At 40.9% G+C, this 20,815-nt stretch overlaps 1 protein-coding gene and 1 pseudogene across 1 annotated transcript; both read right to left on the bottom strand.

The window, feature by feature from the left end:
* Positions 1 to 825: 825 nt before the first annotated feature.
* Positions 826 to 8,005, bottom strand: LOC112849560 (5-hydroxytryptamine receptor 3E-like). The gene is made up of 8 exons (XM_025913218.2): positions 7,939 to 8,005; positions 5,834 to 6,000; positions 3,086 to 3,195; positions 2,748 to 2,917; positions 2,263 to 2,423; positions 1,713 to 1,917; positions 1,326 to 1,541; positions 826 to 1,197 (listed from the first exon to the last, which is right to left on the bottom strand). The coding sequence occupies exons 1-8, from the start codon at positions 8,003 to 8,005 to the stop codon at positions 968 to 970; spliced, it is 1,326 nt and encodes a 441-aa protein (XP_025769003.2). The 3' UTR covers positions 826 to 967.
* A 7,231-nt stretch (positions 8,006 to 15,236) lies between these two features.
* LOC147577327 (U6 spliceosomal RNA) lies at positions 15,237 to 15,334 on the bottom strand (annotated as a pseudogene).
* Between the last annotated feature and the right edge of the window lie 5,481 nt (positions 15,335 to 20,815).

Below are 20,815 nucleotides of genomic sequence, written 5' to 3'. Positions count from 1 at the left end.
TAAATGTTTATTTATCTGTTTTGAAAGAGAGAGAGAGAGAGAGTGTGAGTGAGGGGAGGGGCAGAGAGGGAGGGAGAGAGAGAAATCCCAAGCAGGCTCCGGGCTGTCAGCACAGAGCCTGATGCAGAGCTTGAACCCACTAACCATGAGATCGTGACCTGAGCCAAAATCAAGAGTTGAATGCTCAACTGGCTGAACCACCCAGGTGCACCAGCAATAAAGTATTTTTAAATTAAAGTATGTACATGTTTTTTAGATATAATGCTGTTCCACACTCAATAGACTACAATATAGTGTAAACATAACTTTTATATCTACTGGGAAACCAAAAAACTCATTGACTCATTTTATTGTGACATTTGCTTCATTGTGGTAGTCTGGAACCTAACCTGCAATATCTCTGCAGAGCTCCTGTACAATAATGAAAAAGATGAATAAAAGAGTCTACAAGTAAGACATATGTCTTTAAAAATGTCCAAGAAAATTAAAACTTTCCAGACAGGACAACTGTCACATTGGACTTGAAGGTAAGAGGATCGTCCGTTGTGAGATCAAAATGCTGTCACAGGCAGAGGGATGCACAGGTGATATTTTGAAACTATCAGTTTTGAATAGTTAAGTTTCTACCTCAAAACATGACAAAGAACCAGAGGTCTCTGAAGAATGATTTATTGGGACAAGTAAGGAAGCAGAGGAGGTGGGACTGCTATGCAGAAGACATAAGGGGATCGTAGAACTTCATGAGAGGACTAAGGGGAGCCAACAGAATACAGATACAAGAGGAAAATGTCTAGAGTTGGGTTGAGACTGATCAGTGGGGCTGGATTGAGATGCATGGAATGCAGCAGGGAATGGGTCATCTTTGGGCTGTGATAGTCAATACTCAACAAAGGGCAAAGACCTGGCTGGTCTCTGGAAGCCAGAAGCAGCTCTGGGTGGGATCTGCAGGAGCAAATAGATATCATGCCTAGGTGTTCCAGAGGACGATGACTGTGACCACGGAGGTGGTCATGAAGAGCAGGTAGAGGCGGAAGAGCAGGGTGTCCATCATGTGGCTGAACTGCACCCACAGGTCGACCAAGTGCTGCTTCTGAGTCTCATCTTCCTGCTGGGCCTTTGTTGACCCAGGACACCCATTTAACTCTGTCTCTCTGGAACCTGGCATCTTCCCCACTAACTCCACTGGCTCCTTCACACCTACAGAGAGATAGAGACTCAGCATAGGCCATGAAGTTCACCTGGGGTGGAAGGAATAGGGAAGGAGATAGGAGCAGATAAATGGCTATGTGGGAAGAGGAAATGTGGGCAGTGCTGAATCTCCTTACCAGGCAGGTGGGCAGGGGGGAGGCCCATGGCTTTATTTCTCTTCTGGAGTGCAGTGGGGCAGCACTTTGTTGGGCTGGTGCAGTAGAGGATCAGAGAATGGAGCCACTGAGGCATGGGTGGGGGCTGGCTGGTAGCCAGGTGCAGCAAGTAGGTGATGAAAATGGTCTCCAGCAGGCTGACCACCATCAGGGACAGACACAGGGCAAAGTAGACACCTGCAGGGAAGGTAGGCCTACATGTGGGTCAGAGGCACCACCTAGGGCTTCTCTCTTCCAATCCCACCCTGGCAGGCTTAGGGCCTCATTTTCCCAGTATATCTCTCTCCCTTGAGCTAGTTCAGTCAATCCTCCCCACCCTTATTTTCTCTAAGGCTGGAGATGCCATACTGATGAGGGGGGTGCCATTGGTGGGTAGTAACTCATTCATCATGAGCAGGAAGACATTGTAGCCCAGCAGAAGGGTTATCTTGAATGGGGCACGATTTCCACTTTCTGCTGGCAGGTAGAAGCTGAGGGCATCGATGGCAACCAGAAAGCCACTGGGCACCAGAAGGTTTATGATGTAGAGTCTGGGCCTGCGCCTGATGGCCACCTTGGGGGAGGAAAGAAAGGGAAGTGGATAAGGGATTTGGAAGCTGCCAGGAATAGTAGTGATTGTTTATGTCTCTGCCTTCCTTTTTGGTCTGATATCACCCTGAGATATATAGCTGTGTAGAATGCAGCATCATAAATAAGTATAGAGACTGCCAGTGACAAGTTAGGCCAGAGCAGTGAGCTTTAGGAAAAAGAATGTGGCTGGGCAGCCAAGAGGAAAGGTTTGAATCTGGCAGAAGTAAAACTGAGAAACCCTGAAACTTGAGAAATACCCATTTGGTGGAGATTCTAGGCAAGGGTAGAAGCAAGAAAGAAAGGAAAAATCAAGGACCTCTGAACTCACGTAGAACATGATCTGATCGTATAGGCTGGTGCCCACGGACATCTTTGGGGTGGCCTTGTTGATGCCTAGGAGCTCCCACTCTCCATGGGTTTGAACGATATCCCGGGATGTGTCTGCTATTTCCCACACTTCTTTCTCCATGCCCAGCAACATATTCTCCACTGAAAGGGAGGTCCAGATCATTTCCCAAGGATACAGTTTCCTGTTGATTCAACTACATTCTCTTTTTTCATCTTCATTCAACATGTATTTTTGAGTACCTACTATTATGGCAGAAAGTTTGCAAGAGCTAGGAATGGTAATCAACAAGACAGGCTTGGATTTTCCCTTTATGGAAAATATTTAAACATCCATAAGAGCCCTAATTTTTGCTCTACCCATACACCTTAGTCACCATTTATTCATAATTTCTTTATATTTTATTTTCTGTTGTTTAATCGGTTGCTCTCATTCACCCACATCCCTGAGCCCCCACAGCAACTCACCTGTGTAAAGGAATGAACTAAAGGTGAGGGTGCAGTTCTGCTGGTCAAAAGGGAAGTAGAAGATGTCCAGGTTACAGATGCTGGTCACCTTCATGGGTTTCTTATATCTGATGCGACCTTCATTACTCACATATGCTGTGAGGCCTTTTGGGGTCTTATCCACATTCATGCTGTAAGAGAGATGAAGTGGGATGCAGGTGCTTTGTTTTTCTTTTACCTTTCTGGTTATTTCTCATCCATCTAATACCACTTTTAGTGTCTCCAATGGCAGATTGTAAATTCTACTGATTCCAGAAAATGGGGCTTCCCTCTGGCTATTCCCAGCCCTTAATACGTACAACTCAACGATGAAAATGTCTGGGAGCCATAGGTTCTTGGTTGCCACACTGATCTTCGTGATGCCCTCACACTCCTCTGGGTTCCATCTGATAAATGGGTTATCCCAGACCTAGAGCCCAGGTGGAGGAGAGGTGAGAGAGCCTGATAGAAATTAAGGCTATTTTTTTCTGTCCTTTGATTTTTCTTAAAAAAAGTTATGAAATATTTCAAGCACATAAAAAAGTATATAAAATAATAAACAGGTTTCTATCACTCAACTTTGTGGAGTCAATATTTTGATAAATTTACTTTGGCTTTCTTTTTTTAAGAAATAAGAATTACAAATAGACTTGAAGCTCTCTGTGTTCATTTCTTCATAAACTTTGATTCCTCTCTTTTTCCATTTCTGTGAGAAATTACTGGTGATTAGAGAAACACTATTTTTTCTTCAGTAGGAATGAGATTTAGAGCTGAAAGATCAGTAACTTAGCCTCTCTGAGCTAGAATTTCCTTAGTGTAAAATAAGGGGATTAGTAGGTATCAAATGAAATAAAACATATCAATGAATTTTGAAACTGTAATGTTCATAGGTATTATGTATTAGTATCTAGCATGCCTTCAACTGTCTCCCAGACCCCTTTCACCAGTCTTTATTGCAAGGAGACCTTGGACAAGCTCTTGGGTTCTTTGAAGCAAGAGACTTCATGGTCTTCCTTTTGTTGGCAGGTGCCAGGTACCACCCTCTCTTGTCTTTGGGATGACCTTTCCAAACCCTCTTTTCCAAGTCTGGCAACCTTCTTTGGGAACCGTTTTCAAGGATTGTCCAATTCTGGGTGGGCTTGTCTAGTCTCAGTGTACTTTCAACAGCAACTGCAGTTTGTAGAACCACAGCCAGAATGGAAGGGAGGCTCTATGCACATTAAATAAAACTTTGTACTAGATCAGTGCTTCCCAAGTCTTGCTTTGCATATAAAACATCTGGGGATCATATTGAACTATATAGATTCTGATTCAATAGGTGATGTGACTAACTCATCCTGATTTGCCCAGCATTTTGCTGGTTTTAGCATTGAAAATTCCATGTCCTGAGAATTCCTCAGTCTTGGGTATGCTGGGATGGTTGGTTACACTGGGTGGGACCCAAGATTATGTGCATTTCTAGGTTTCCAGGTGGTGCAATCAACTGGTGCTGCCCATCTGGGAACTGCACTTTGAGAGCAAGATTAGGTGATTATTAGTATTATTCCCCTCCTCTCTCCTTCTCTTTAACCAAGCTTTTCAAATTGGAAACTTAATTCATTTACTTTCATTTTTTCCCCTCTTGTTTTCTTATTAATACACTTAAGATACAAAATTTCCACTGAGTTATACTTTGGCTATATTCATAGATTTTCATGTGTAGGCTCTTTGTTTCTAATTATTTTGCAATTTCTATTTAATTGTTTTATTTTTACTTTAGCCCAAAGTATTTGGAAGCTTAATTTTTGGGGGAAGTTTAGTTTTAAATTCCCAAGAAATAAGGCTTTCTGGGGGGAGGGCTGTCTTTTCCCAGTTAGTTTCATTTTCTTGTATCGTGATCAGATTGTGGTCTAGATAATTTCTGCTTTTTTGAGTTTGTTGAGATCTTCGTCAGTGTGGGAAAATATTGCATTTGTATCAGAAAAGATTATGCATTTTCGTTGGTACAAAGTTTGATGTTTATTAAATCAAGTTTCCTAATTGTGCTGTTAAAAATCACAATGTTTTTTATTCTTTTTCTACTTGATTTTTGAAACCAGTATATTGAAGCCTCTCACCATGATTGTAGATTTTTCCATTTCTCCCTCATGTGTTTCAAAGATACGTTGTTAGATACGTAAAGGTCATAATTATATCTTTGTTTAAAATCCTTTCTGAATGTAAATGAAGGGAGAGAATAAAGGGTATTAGCCATACCATTTCCAGCCACAGGAATGATGACAAGAGCTGTAGATGTTCATCCTGCCAAAAGAATTTCCGGTTTCTAGTATGATGTGGGTAAGAAGTCTGTCCATCCCTCCCACTCCCCATTTTTTTTTAAGTTTATTTATTTTGGAGATAGAAAAAGAGTGAGTGCCTGCGAGCGGGGGTGGGGGGGGGGTGGGGAGGGACAGAGAAAGTGGGAGAGAGAGGATTCCAAGAAGGCTCTGCACTGATAGTACAGAACCAGACACCAGCCTTGAACCCACAAACCGTGAGATCATGACCTGAGCCAAAATCAAAAGTCCGCAGCCTAACCAACTGAGCCACCCAGGTGCCCCTCCTACTCCTCATTTTTGTCTACCAACTCCCAATGTATGTAAAAGTGGTGCTGTGATCAAGGTCAACATGTAGGTCAAGGACAAAAGCTTAATTGAAACAGCTTAATTGAAAAGCTTAATTCTCCCATGTGTGGGAGAATTCACAACAGGGCTGGATTAGAGTAGTGCTTCTCAATCCTGGCTGTATCTTAGAATCACTTGAGGAGCTTAAAACTACTGAAGTCTAGGTTCCATCCAATCGGAATCTCTGGGAGTGGAGACTGAACAGTGGTATATGGCCAGGGTAGAGAATCACTGGGTGAGAAAGAAAAGAAATTCTCTTCTATGTGCTGTTGTACCACATCCTGTTAAACCAGACAGAGCTTCTTTGAGATCCCCACTGGGTAAATGACATTTAGCAGTGATGGAGGAAGGTGCAATGTGGACAAGAGCTTTTGGGGTTCCCTTGCCAGGTTGGGAAAAAATTAAGGGCTAGGGGTCAGCACTCACCACATCTAGGATGGCAGACATAGTAAAGGAGATGTTGACTAGGGTGGGGATGCTGAAGTTCGTGACTGGACGGAAGGCCTTCCGCTCAAACACTGAATCCAGAACAGTGGGATACCCTCCATGCTGGCCGAACCCTGAGCAGTTGATGATGAAAGTACTGCCCCTTCCTGTAGAGGACATAGAATGTGTGAGGAGAGGGAGAGAACTCTCCTGTTGCCTATGTGAGAGGGCCCTATGATAGGATCTTGGGGGTAGTCTGTGATAATAACGATAGCTAAGATTTATTGAGCATTGATTATGTGCCAGGTATACCCTAAGCCCTTCAGAGTAAGTCCCTCACTTAATCCTCCCAAGCCCCTATCAAGGAGAAATTATTTTTGTCCTTATGTAATAAATGAGTCAACTGAGATCCAGTAAGAGGAATTAAATCCCTGAGGTCAAATATATAAGAGGCAAAAACTGGACTTGCTCTGAACCCTGGTTTGTTTGATGCTGCTGTAGTATATTCCCCCAATGATGAGATGGAGACTGGGAAAGGAGGATCACCAAGAGGATCACCAGATGCTGGGTGCCTCCCTCCAAGGCCAGGGAGGATGGGTTGGGCTGGAAGGCAAATGATGGAAGCTAATGTGGTAAGCTGAGTTAGGGCTCTGGCTGCCCTTTTAATGTTTCTGTTTCCATGCAAAGCATGCCCAAATCTATATGCAAACTGCCCCTGGGACAGTGATAGCCATCAGATAGGATTCCATTCCCAGGACCCCAAAGAGAACACACCAATTTCACCTTCACTGCCCCAAACTTCCTTCTCCCTATTTTGCTGCTCAACCTCTATCACTTTTCCAGTTTGAGGATTTTGAAGTGTTGTCTTCCCCTTTTTTCTACCCTCTCTAATTGTAGCAATTTGTTAGAGGAACAACAGCCTGGAATGAGAGAGATTGTTGTATGCTAAGGACATCAAGCCTTATCCATTCCCAAAGTCACAGTGCTGTCCAGACAAATCCTTGGATCATTCTATGAACAATGAATATTCATTTGTTGATCATGGCCAGTGAGTGGCCAGAGGAGCATCTCTAGTGTTCTCTACTGAGTAGTTAGTACAATTTGTTCCTCTTCCTTATACTGACATCTAAAGCTGACTCTGGTTTAGCCCTACCTATGCTCTCTTATCCAGAAGTTATATGACAACCTAAGGGGGAGAGACGACATTTATTGATACCTATCATATGCCAGGCAGGCACTATGCTACTAACTTTCTCTCATTGAATCCTCACAACTCTGCAAGGCATGCCCTATTTTACAGATGAAGAAACTGGAGCTCAGGGAAGTCAAGCAATTTGCCCAAGGTTGCATAAGGTGCAAAGTGAGGGACCAAGATTCAAACCCAGGTCTGTCTGTCTCCAAATCCCATGTTCTTTCCACTATACTATATTAACTTCCTGAAAGAGAAGCATACTCTATTTTCACTCTCCATTTGCTACCCTCTGGCATCTTACCTAACCTAAAGCACTTGGATCCTGAAGGTGGATGGGGAAGTTATGGCTAAAAGTGAGCACTTTGCTACAATGGAGTGGGTTTCATAGCTGCAGAGAAAAAGAATTATACCTGTGTGTAGAAAGATGGGTAGACATTAAGTCTAAATAGAAGAGAAGACAATTAGGGATGGGTCCTGGGAAGAAAAATAGTTCCTGTATGATACATCACTGGAAAGATATATTTTTTTTAGTTTATTTTTGAGAGAGAGAGAAGAGGGAGAGAGAGGGGAAGGGGGGGCAGAAGATGGCAGAGAAAGAGGGAGAGAGAGAATTGCAAGCAGGCTCTGCACGGACAGCACAAAGCCCAATGCGGGGCTCGAACTCATGAACTTTGAGATCATGACCTGAGCCAAAATCAAGAGTCATTAACTGACTGAGCCACCCAGGTGCCCCTGGAAGGATATTTTCTGTCTTCCAGAGAAGGAAAGTCTATTCAGGCATTATTATAACAAAGTTATGAAATAATAATACCCATTTTAGATCATCTCTGGGAGTTGGAAATTTGAAAGAAGTTTCTAGGTGTTCAACTAGAGAGAGTCTCTGCCTCTTTCCCTGTTGTTGCCCTTTTCTTACCTTGAAGTAGAAGACTGAGAGCAAGGAATAAGAGGAATCTCTCTTTGTGGAACCAGCTTCCTTCCATCTTCTTTGTCTAAATTCTCCTCCAGGAGTGTACCAGCACCGAGGAATCCCTAGATTAAAGGAGCACAGGCCACACCTAGAGTCTGATTTTGAATACTGATGGCATTAGTTGACCACTGACATTTGTTACCTTCCTGGAAAGAGAGTTCTGGTTGTCTTGTTCTTGCCCATGCTGGAGGTTCCATTTGCTCTTAAGACTTTCTCATATATTTCACTACAATGTGTATGGTTGTGGATTAGTTGATATGTATTACATTAAGACCTTTGTGTGATCTCTCAGTCTGAAGAGTCATCTCTTCAATTCTGGAAAATTCTCAGCCATTTAAAAATATTATATTCTACCTTTTCTCTTATTAGACTTATGTTGGATTGTTTCCTTTCTTAACCTCTCATATTAGTTTCCTACTGCTGTTGTAACAAATCATAAACTTAGTTGGCTTTAAAAAATCACAGATTTACAGGGGCACCTGAGTGGCTCAGTTGTTTGAGCGTCCCACTTTGGCTCAGGTCATGATCTCATGGTTTGTGGGTTCAAGCCCCGTGTCAGGCTCTGTGCTGACAGTTCAGAGCCTGGGACCTGCTTTAGATTCTGTGTCTCCCCTGCTCTCTGCCCCTCCCTTGCTCGCATTCTGTCTCTCTCTCAAAAATAAATAAGACATTTTTTAAAAATTTAAGAAGCACAAACTTATTATTTTACAGTTCTGTAGGCCAGAAGTCTGAAATGAGTCTCACTGGGCTAAAATCAATGTTTTGCTAGGGCTGCATCCCTTCTGGAGTCTCTATGAGCAAATTCATTATCTTTTCCAGTTTTAGAGGCTGCCTGCATTTCGTGGTTCATGGTCCCATTTTTCCATCTTTGAAGCCAGCAACATTGGCAAGTCTTTCTCACACTACCATCTCTGCTTCTCATGCTCTTCTCTCCTCTTCCACTTTTAGGAACCCCTGTGAGTGGCGCCCGGGTAGCTAAGTCGGTTAAGCGTCCCACGTCAGCTCAGGTCACGACTTCCCGGTCCCTGAGTTCGAGCCCCGCGTCGGGCTCTGGGCTGATGGCTCAGAGCCTGGAGCCTGCTTCCGATTCTGTGTCTCCCTCTCTCTCTGCCCCTACCCGTTCATGCTCTGTCTCTCTCTGTCTCAAAAATAAATAAACGTTAAAAAAAAAAATAATTATAAAAAAAAAAGAACCCCTGTGATTACAGTGGGCCCACCTGGATAATCCAGGACATGCTCCCTATCTCAGGGTTAGCCAATTAGCCAATTTAATTCCATCTGTGACCTTAATTCCCCCTTTTCTGTATAACATATTCACAGGTGCTAGCGATTAGGATGTGGCCATCCTTGGAGGATGATTTTTCTGCCTAACATATCCCTCTTTCATATTTTGCACCCCTTTATCTGTGTCCCTAGTAATTCTTTCACACTACTTTCCAGGTAACAGATTTCCTTCTCTATTGTATTTGTTTTTTAATTTTATTTTTTTAAATGTTTATTTATTTTTGAGAGAGAGAAAGAGAGCATGAGCAGGGGAGGGGCAGAGAGAGGGGGTGACACAGAATCCGAAGCAGGCCCCAGGCTCCGAGCTGTTGGCACAGAGCCGGACGTGGGCTTGTACTCATGAACCAGAGATCATGACCTGAGCTGAAGTCGGACACTTAGCCGAGAGACGCCCAGGCATCCTTCTCTATTGTATTTAAACTATCCTCTAATTTTCCACTGAGTTTTCAATTTCAGTGACATATTTTTTGTTTCTGTAAGTTGTTTCTGGTTCTTTTAAGAAACCAATCTATTTGGTTCTTTTCTCTCTTTCCCTGCCTCCTTCTTCCTTCCTTCCTTTCTCTCTCCCCTTTCCTTCTTCCCTCCCTCCCTTCCTCCCTTTCTTTCTTTTAAAAAAAATTTTTTTTAATGTTTATTTTTTTTTAATTTTTTATTTCTTTTTTTTCAACGTTTATTTTTGGGACAGAGAGAGACAGAGCATGAACGGGGGAGGGGCAGAGAGGGAGGGAGACACAGAATCGGAAACAGGCTCCAGGCTCCGAGCTGTCAGCCCAGAGTCTGATGCAGGGCTCGAACTCACGGACCGCGAGATCGTGACCTGGCTGAAGTCGGACGCTTAACTGACTGCGCCACCCAGGCGCCCCTTAATGTTTATTTTTGACAGAGAGAGAGAGAGAGAGAGAGAGAGAGAGAGACAGAGCATGAGCGGGGGAGGGGCAGAGAGAGAGGGAGACACAGAATCTGAAACAGGCTCCAGGCTCTGAGCTGTCAGCACAGAGCCCGACGCGGGGCTCGAACTCACGGACCGTGAGATCATGACCTGAGCCGAAGTCGGACACTCAACTGACTGAGCCACCCAGGCGCCCCTAAAAAAATTTTTTTAAACATTTTTATTTATTTTTGAGAGACAGAGCATGAGCGGGGGAGGGGTAGAGAGGGAGACACAGAATCTGAGGCAGGCTCCAGGCTCTGAGATGTCAGCACAGATCCCAATGCGGGACTTGAACCCACGAATTGCGAGATCATGATCTGAGCCAACTGAGCTACCCAGGCACCCCCCTTCCTTCCTTCCTTCCTTCCTTCCTTCCTTCCTTCCTTCCTTCCTTCCTTCCTTCCTTCCTTTCTTTTCTTTCTTTATACTGTTCTTCATTGTGGCTTCTGATATTTCTTTAATCTTTTATTATTTGGAACTGCTAAAGCAAAACCAAAATGGAGACCACAATTTGAATATACTCCTAGACCAAAAACTCACAATCATGCAACCAAAACCTGAAACTGTCCTGCTTCCCCCAGATGCTTACTCTGACCTTAAACAAAAGTTAAGATTTCTTCATGTCAGCATGACCTTAAAGCCTCTTAGCCATGGGGTGCCGGATGGCTCAGTTGGTGGAGCATGGAACTCTTGATCTTGGGGTGGTGAGTTCAAGCCCCACATTGGGGCATAGAGCTTACTTAAAAAAAATAAGAAGCTTCATAGCTAATCAGCTACAAAGTAAACTTGCAATAAAAGAGAATGTAAGTTTCTAGTAACCAATCCATAATAGAAAATGCACTTCTGCATTTATGCTTTATAAACTGAGCTGTAATTGCTGAGAGTTGAGTTTCTTAACCACTTTGGTGGTTTGTTCAGTTTGTTCCTTGCTCAGTATAATATGTATATCAACTAGAGCTCTCTGAATTTCTTTTGACAGAATATATTTATTTTACGTTTCCTTTCAGATTGTTTTATTACATCTAGTTCTTGGTATGCTAACAATTTTGCTGACTTTGTCTCATGAGGTTTATTTCCTTATATGATTTGTTAACTCTTTTGATTGGAAACTCATCTTTAGTAGGAGGTTACTTCAGTGGGAGCTTCATGTGCTTGGGTCGCAAATTTTCCCTACAAAGAAAATTGTCATTTGCCTCTGCCATAGCCTTTAGATTTTAACCAAGTCTAGTCACTGTGTGTGTGTGTGTGTGTGTGTGTGTGTGTGTGTGTGTGTTTGAATTTTTAAAAACCTTACATCATATGTATGGATGGTGTAAATTCAGACTCAATACCAGTATGTGACACAGGCTTAGTGTTTCAATTCCTTCCTGGCCTCAAGTCTTTGGCTACATTTTGTACTCTGAGATAGAGGGAATAGTGGCTGGCCAGCTCAGAGACATGTCAGTCTGCAGTCTACTTGCTAATGATGTCAGAAGACAAATGATAAAAATCTCATTTGGGGGAAAAAAAGGTAAGAATTAAATTTTAAATGTGTCTTAAATTTTTTTTATTAAAAATATTTTTTTTATTTCTTTTTTTTTTTTAATTTTTTTTCAACGTTTATTTATTTTTGGGACAGAGAGAGACAGAGCATGAATGGGGGAGGGGCAGAGAGAGAGGGAGACACAGAATCGGAAACAGGCTCCAGGCTCTGGGCCATCAGCCCAGAGCCCGGCGCGGGGCTCGAACTCACAGAGCGCGAGATCGTGACCTGGCTCAAGTCGGACGCTTAACCGACTGCGCCACCCAGGCGCCCCTTAAAAATATTTTTTAAATGCTTATTTATTTTTGAGAGACAGAAAGAGACAGAGCACAAGCAGGGGAGGAGCAGAGAGAGAAGGAGACACAGAATCTGAAGTAGGCTTCAGGCTCTGAGATGTCAGCACAGATCCTGATGTGGGGCTTGAACCCACAAACTACGAGATCATGACCTGAGCCAAAGTTAGAGGCTTAACTGACTGAGCCACCCAGGTGCTCTGTGTCTTAAATTTTTTAAAAATGTTTATTTAATTATTTTGAGAGAATGAGGGAGAGAGAGAGAGAGAGAGAGAGAGAGAGAGAGAGAGAGAGTGTGTGTGTGTGTGAGGAGGGGAAGGGCAGAGAGGGAGAGAGAGAATCCCAAGCAGGCTCCACACCATCAGCACAGAGCCCAACTTGGGGCTCAATCCTACAGACTGTGAGATCATGACACAAGCTGAAGTCAAGAGTCAGATGCTCAACTGAGCCACCCAGGCGCCTCTTCTCCTTCCTTACATTTGTTGGTATTCAACTCTTTTGGTCATTTATGTTTATCTCCAATTGGCTTAATTTTCCTACCTAATGGAAAAGATAAAAATCTCTTCCCCAAGGATGACTCTTTCTCTTTATATGTATTCTATTCTGAATATATCAGGACATTATGGTGGGAAGAGTATTGACTTTAGAATTGGAAGACATGGATTCAAATCCTGGCTCCATCACACGCCAACTATTTCATTCTGGGAGAAGTTTAATTTCTGAGTATTTGATCTCATCTCCAAAGTGGGGATAATAATATCCACTTTATAGGTTTTGGATGGTGATTTAAAGAGATGGCGTTTGAAAAAAGTTAGTTCAGTGCTGGGCATTTCATAGGTACTGAGTAGATGTTCTCCATCCTCATTTTGGCATTATTCTCAAGCACTCACTTATTCTGGCCATTAGCTTTCCTTTACTGTTCTTACAAGTTCATGCTACTCTTTTGTTTGTGTTCTTGTTTCTGAGTTCCTTCTTCTCTTGTTTGCATTAATGTACAGGAGTATTTTATCTGTAAAGCACTGGGGGCACAGTGCACAGAGTCCAAGAGATTCCGAGCAGCCTATTAAATGGTTGAGGTTTGGGGGCGCCTGGGTGGCGCAGTCGGTTAAGCGTCCGACTTCAGCCAGGTCACGATCTCGCGGTCCGTGGGTTCGAGCCCCGCGTCGGGCTCTGGGCTGATGGCTCAGAGCCTGGAGCCTGTTTCCGATTCTGTGTCTCCCTCTCTCTCTCTGCCCCTCTCCCGTTCATGCTCTGTCTCTCTCTGTCCCAAAAATAAATAAACGTTGAAAAAAAAAAAATTAAATGGTTGAGGTTTGGGGAAAGGTTATTGGCTCCAAAATATAAAAAGAAAATTGAAAAAATAAAAATTAATAAATATTTAGTTAAATGTCAAATAATATGAACATTGTTGGTAGCCTATTGAACTCTTACGTTGTTATAAGTAGGCCCCCAAGTGTTTACCCACAATTCTAGAATGCAGAAAGTTCTGAAAATAAAATAAATTTTTTTTTGTTAGTTTGGGGTGAACTGATTTGGCACCACAACATAACCTGAACTAATATGAAGCTGTTTATGATCTATGTTTATTCCTCTTAGTGTGAATATTCATACATTTTTTTCTGCAAAAATAGAGATGTGTTTGATTATGAATGCTGTCCCAAGCCCCTGTGGAAGAATTATGTAATATATGGTATATGCAATGTATTCTCATTCTAAAATCTGAGAAGTTCTGAATTCCAACAGCATATCTGCCCAAGAGAATTAGATCAAGGATTTCATTCTCATGTAAATAACATGTGAGATAGGAGTGAGTTTTCATATGTTTACTATAATGTGTGTGTGCCTGTGTGTGTGTGTGTGTGTGTGTGTGTGTGTGATTCTAACATTAAGTGAGATGCTATAAGTATCTCACAGTGGAGGGTGAGGGAAAAGGCAAGAGAACCAGCAGGAGCATGAGCAAGCATGGCCAGTACCCTTAAGAAAATCACATTCTTTTAAAAGGACTTCTGACTAATAAGTACATAAGGGGCTCCTGGGTGGCTCAGTCAGTTAAGCGTCCAACTTCTGCTCAGGTAATGATCTCAAGGTTTGTAGGTTGAGCCCCGCATTGGGCTCCACACTGTCAGTGCAGAGCCTGCTTGGGATTCTCTTTCTCTCCCCCTCCCTGACTCACACTTTCTCTCTCTTTCAAAATAAATAAATAAGCTTAAAAAAATAAAAAAAGATGCTCAACATCCATAGTCATCAGAGAAATGCAAATTGAGACCACAATGAGAAAGCATTTTGTATCTTCTAGAATGGTTACAATAAATAAGGCATATAACCAATGTGTGTGAGGACATGGAGAAGCTGAGAACCTTACACACAGTGAGAATGTAAAATGGTAAAATTACTTTGAAAAACAGTTTAAAATTTCCCCAAAAAGCTAAAGATAAAATTATTAGACTACCTAGCAATTCCATTCCTAGGCAGTTGCCCAAGAGAGATTAAAGCATATCCACAGAAAGACTTGCACATGGATGTTCATAGAAAGATTATTCATAATAGCCAAAATTTGGAAACAGCCTAAATTTACATCAACAGTAAATGGATAGATAAATGTGGTATCCATATGATGAACTACTATTCACAGTCAAAGGAGATAAACTATGGACACATGCTACGTCATGAATGAATCTCAAAAACACGGTGTTTAGTTCAAGAAGCCAAACACAATAGACTATATACTGTATCATTCCATTTATGTGAAATGTTTAGGAAATCTATACATGCATAAAGTAGATTGGTTTTCTGGGTCTGGGTGTGGAACATGGATTAGCTGTAAATGGATGTGAGGCATTTTATTGGATGAAAATGTTCTAAAGCGGACTTACAGTAATGGTTATACTATGGTGAAGTTTACTAACAATCACTGAATTGTACATTTGAAATAGGTGAATTTTATGGTATATAAAATACCTCAATAAAGTGTTTTTTTTTTAAGTGGCTCTTAGCCAAAGAGATATAAGCAATTAAAAGCTACAAGGTCTTTCCTTAAACCCTCTAGCCTCAGTTTCCTAATCTGCAAAATATTCTCTTTCAAAAAAAAAAAAATTTTTTTTTTTTAAAAGTAGGCTTCATTTCCAACCCGGAGACCAGTGTAGGGCTTGAACTCAAGATCCTGAGATCAAGACCTGAGCTGAAATCAGGAGTCGGACACATAAGTGAGTGAGCCACATAGGTGCCCCCCAGTCTGCAAAATATTCTTGCTCAGGGGCCAGGCTAATCTTCTCTGTATAATTCCAGTTTTTTTAAAAAATTTTAATGTTTATTCATTTTTGAGAGAGAGAGAGAGAGAGAGAGAGAGAGCGTGTGAGCAGGGGGAGGGGCAGAGAGAGAGGGAGACACAGAATCTGAAGCAGGCTCCAGGTTGTCAGCACAGAGCCTGACGCAGGGTTCGAACCCACAAACTGTGAGATTATGACTTGAGCCAAAGTCAGATGTTCAACCAACTGAGACACCCAGGTGCCCCTCCGGTTTTAATATATATGCCGGCAGAGCAAGTACAAAATATTCTTAATAATAGTACCTACCTCGGGGCACCTGCGTGGCTCAGTCGGCTAAGCGTCTGACTTTGGCTCAGGTCATGACCTCACAGTTCATGAGTTCAAGCCCCACATTGGGCTCTGGGCTGACAGCTCAGAGCCTGGAGCCTGCTTTGGATTCTGTGTCTCCCTCTCTCTCCTCCTTTTCTTCTTCTCACACGCTCTCTCAAAAATAAACATCAAAAAATTAAAAAAAAAAATAGTACCTACCTCTCCAAGTTAGTGTGATGATTAAATGAGATAAGCTTGTGATGCATTTAGCACAATTCCTGGCACAAAGTAAGCAATAAAGATTAGCTGTTGAAAAAGTTTTGTGTTTTTTAAAATTTTTTTAATGTTATTTATTTATTTATTTATTTATTTATTTATTTATTTATTTTTGAGAGACAGAGCATGAGTGGGGAAGGGGCAGAGAGAGAAGGAGACACAGAATCCGAAGCAGGTTTCAGGCTCTGAGCTGTCAGTGCAGAGCCCGACATGGGGCTCAACCTCTTGAACCGCGAGATCATGACCTGAGGTGAAGTCGGCCATTTAACCAACTGAGCCACCCAAGCACACCGAAAAAGTTTTGTGTTTTAATGGAAAATTATGCATCACATATAGCACACCCTTCAGGGCTCTCTGATTCTAGCTGTGTTTCTTGACTTTCAGCAATTTTATCACTCTTGAAAGTTGTAGATTGCTGAAACATAGGTGAATTTTGTCCTGTCTGGTAAAAATGCAACTAACTTCTTTCCTCCTTGTGGAAAAATTAATTTTGTCTCTCCTTACAACTCATCTCACCACCACTTTATTCCATATAAATTTGTGTTCTTTTGATTTTTCCTTTGAACTAGTTATAACATCCGCTTGGTTCCCTCATATAAGGAAAATAAAAATCTTAGCACATGTTCATTTTTATATCTGTATGAAATTCATGATTTTCCTTTTTTCCAAAGTTATCTTTTATCAGTTTTGGAAGTTCCACCAAGATGCCCAGGGGATTCACCTTACAGAGCCAGGTAACATTCATCAGTCTCACGGGTGGCATAAATCTGGGCACATCTTTTCTTGGCTTCCAGAAGTAAATCCAAAGAGTCAATAGTATTTTTGTGACTCTCTGTTTTTCCAAATTTTAATTTTGTTTTCAATTTGTTTTAGCTGCTAAATTATTCCCAATTGGAAATTTGGTTTTATGGTCTGACCATTTGATGATTTCTGTAAATGGATTAATGGTTTATAGATATCTTGTTCCTGTTGGGTGAAAAATGTCAGAGACTGGTTTGTTAATCTTTTCTGTTTGTGTGTTTGCCTATTTTTTTAAAAAATTTTTTTTAACGTTTATTTATTTTTGAGATAGAGAGAGAGACAGAGCATGAATGGGGGAGGGTCAGAGAGAGGGAGACACAGAATCCGAAACAGGCTCCAGGCTCTGAGCTGTCAGCACAGAGCGCGACACGGGGCTCGAACTCACGGACTGCGAGATCATGACCTGAGCCGAAGTTGGCCGCCCAACCGACTGAGCCACCCAGGCGCCCCTGTGTTTGCCTATTTTGAGTTCAAATCAATGAAGAATTTATATCTGCTGTGGATAGAACAGGTCTTTTATATGGACCATGAAGTTTTGTAATTTTGTGTCTACTCTTAACCTATGGATGAAATTTTAAAATTTAAACTCGAAGTTCTATTTGCACTTGTTTGTCTGTTGTTACATCTGTAGTTCAGAAGGTTTTCTCATTGTGTGAAAGTGAAATATTTTCTACCTCCAGATGGCATTACTAAATTGATTATAAGGTTTCTTTAAGGATCTCTCTCCTGATTGGCTTGTAGAAATAAATAAACATTTATTATAAACTGAATATTCCCTACTTAAAAAAATCAGGGAGTTGAATTGGTAATACTTTCAATGTGCTATACTTAAAGAGTATTCTTACAGAAATTCTGACACAGAATTGTTAGGAATTCAAGTTCACGTGATTTAGGTAGTTTTTTGGCAAATGAGACTGATTTAGTAACTTTGGCTTAATAAAAAGAGCAATGTAGGGTCCCTGGGTGGCTCAGTTGGTTAAGCAGTCTCTGGGTTTCGGCTAGGGTCATGATCTCACGTTTTGTGGGTTCAAGCTTTGCATCAGGCTCTGTGCTAACAGTGTGGAACCCGCTTGGGATTTTCTCTCTCCTCTTACTCTGCCCCTCCCCTGCTCACTCTCTATCTCTTTCTCTCTCAAAATAAATAAACTTAAAAAAAAAAAATAAAAATAGCAATGTTTCCTTTGATTTATCAATCTTAAGTATAGTATAAGTTTATGTTTTTATTCTATTTAGATAAGTTCTTCCTAAATGCATGCAGATTTACTCATCAAATAGGTTGCATTACTTCTACTTAATTTTTAAGGTTATGAAAAGTATAGATTTGTGTTTAACCAAATTGATTCATTATTCTGACAGTAATTATTTTATTATTTTGTTTATTGAAAATTGTATTTCAATAGTAACTGTGTTTTGTAGTATGTCAGCTTGAAGAGGATTTGTAAGGTAGTTAGGTAACCTAAAGCTTTGGACTGACACTAAATTGAGATAGTGGATATTTATTGGATGTTTAGATCATTTCTAAACTCAAGCACTGATTACTAAACATAATTTTGAGTTTACATATTTTTGCTTCTTCATTTTTGTTTTGTAATAATATCTAACATTTATTGAGTGCATGGTTCCATATCATTTATGAGAATTATTTAATTTAATCCACAAAACAGCCTTATGAAACTGCAACTGTTAGTCTTCCACTGTTTAGTTAGTCTTCCAACTGTTTCCTCTTCCAGGAAACAGAGGCTCAGGGTTGCTAAGAAACTTGCCCATGGTCACATAGCCAGTAGGAAGCCCAGAGGTGCAAGGTGAACCCGGGTAGTCTGGCTCCAAAGAATGTGATCTTCATCACAAAGCTATACTTTCTCTGTTTGGGCAGTACTGCTACTGGTTAGGCTCTTGAAACCCCTTCGTAAGTTCCTCTCCTGATTTGTTAAGGTAAGCCATATATTTGTTTCTGTTTGTTTGTTTGTTTTGCTTTTATTGAGATATAATTGACATATTATATTAGTTGCAGGTGCACAACAAAATGATTTGATATTTGATATATTGCAAAATCATCACCATCATAAGTCTAGTTAACATGTCACCATACAGGGGTGCCTGGGTGACTCAGTCTGCTGAGCGAGTTTTAAATAAACTTTAAAAAAATAATAAAATAAAACAAAACACGTTACCAAATATAGTTACAAATTTTTTTCTTGTGATGGGAACTTTTAAGATCTACTCTCTTGGGAACTTTTAAGATCTACTCTCTTAGGAACTCACTACTAACTGTAGTGACCATGCTGTACATTACATCCCCATGATTTATTTATTTTATAACTGGAAGTTTTTGCCTTTTGACCCCCTTCATCCATTTCATCCTCTCTTCTTATTTTATATGCTATAAAGAGGCAATATAAACATGTTCATTTTTGCCACTTAGAGAAGGTATAAAGTTAGTGATGCATATGGCTGTAGAAAGCTGTATTAAGAACTGTGGTAATCCAATACAATGCTGGAGTGTGACACTGCACAATCACCCACTCCCCACTCTTCACATTGTGAGAAAGAAATAAGCAGCCTCTGATGTCCAGAAGTGATCTGACACTCACAGGCCATTTGTTCACTTGTAAACAATCTTACAGAATACCAACCTCAGATGTGATTATCCTGAGACCGTGACAGAATGAGACAAAACAAGGCTACTTCATAATTTTGTCTATTCACATACAAAAATAACTATGTAAAACCACAAAATACCAAATATTTCCCCTCTTGCTAAATGAATGACTATTACTTTTTATGCAATCATACCCCTGATTTCTGACAGCATTCAATTTTGAACAAATCCTTCCTTCTTTTTTTAAATTTTTTTAAATGTTTATTTATTTTTGAGACAGAGAGAGACAGAGCATGAACGGGGGAGGGTCAGAGAGAGAGGGAGACGCAGAATCCGAAGCAGGCTCCAGGCTCTGAGCTGTCAGCACAGAGCCCAACCCGGGGCTCGAACCCATGGACCGTGAGATCATGACCTGAGCCAAAGTCAGCCGCTCAACCGACTGAGCCATCCAGGTGCCCCCAAATCCTTCCTTCTTTATGCTCTCCCTAAATCACCCAAAGGGAAGACCAAATCCTAGAACAGGTTCTTCTAATACTCTTGTACTGACATACCCCATGGTTATCTATGGTTTGTGTTCTCCCTTGTCGCAATGAGCAGTAAGGCCAACTTGTTTAACTACACGTATGTTTCTGGTGGTCTTTGGCAGAAGGGCATTGACAAATGAAGTGGACATTTCCCCTACATTCCTGTCACTGCCATATTGTCAACTACTGCTTTCTTCTTTGTTGGTCTAGAGTAAGTTCAAGCAATTGAGCATCAAAATAAATATCAATAATAGTGGATTTAATTTTTTGAATAACATGATCCATGAGTATGTATTTTTAAAGTTTTTATTTATTTTTATTTTGGGGGAGGAGGGGCAGACGGAGCAGGAGAGAGAGAATCCCAAGCAGGCTCCATACCCAGCACGGAGCTGGTGGCAGGACTAGATCCCATGACCATGAGATCATGACCTAAGCCAAAACGGAGTTGGATGCTCAACAGACTGAGCCACCCAGGCACCCCCATGAATATGTACTGATATAAATGAGTAAAATAAAAGATAAAGCTCTACTTTACATTAGAGTGCCAGTGAATAAATGTAGAAGAAATGATGGAAATAGAAAATAACGATTTGGTAAAGATCCTTGAGTAAGTAATTCGTACAAGAATCACTATGGTGAGGAATGGGATAACTATATAGTCTAAAAACATCTTTCTGAAAAACTCTTATTAATTACTTATTAGTAAACATACCATACTTGATAATTATCTTTAGTTACTAATTAACTACTAATTTAATTAACTACTAGTCAACTGATTCGTTTAACTACTAGTTAACAGTTAATATCATCACTAAAGGGACAAATTGACATTGTGTATTTCCCTTGATGCACTGAGAAGAACCCAGCATCACTTCTGGGGTATTCCTGCAAAAAATGCATAAATTGTAAGTAAATGTTAGACAAATACAATTGAGGAGCAATCTAGAAAATAACTGGCAGTACTTTTCACAAATGTCAAGATCATGAAAGACAAAGAGACTGAGAAACTGTTCTAGAT

Source organism: Puma concolor, chromosome C2 (genome assembly GCF_028749965.1).
Source record: "Puma concolor isolate L17-30 chromosome C2, mPumCon1.1.hap2, whole genome shotgun sequence".
Lineage (NCBI taxonomy): Eukaryota > Metazoa > Chordata > Mammalia > Carnivora > Felidae > Puma > Puma concolor.
The sequence above is the reverse complement of the archived record's forward strand: the minus strand, read 5'-3'. Positions and strand labels throughout refer to the sequence as shown.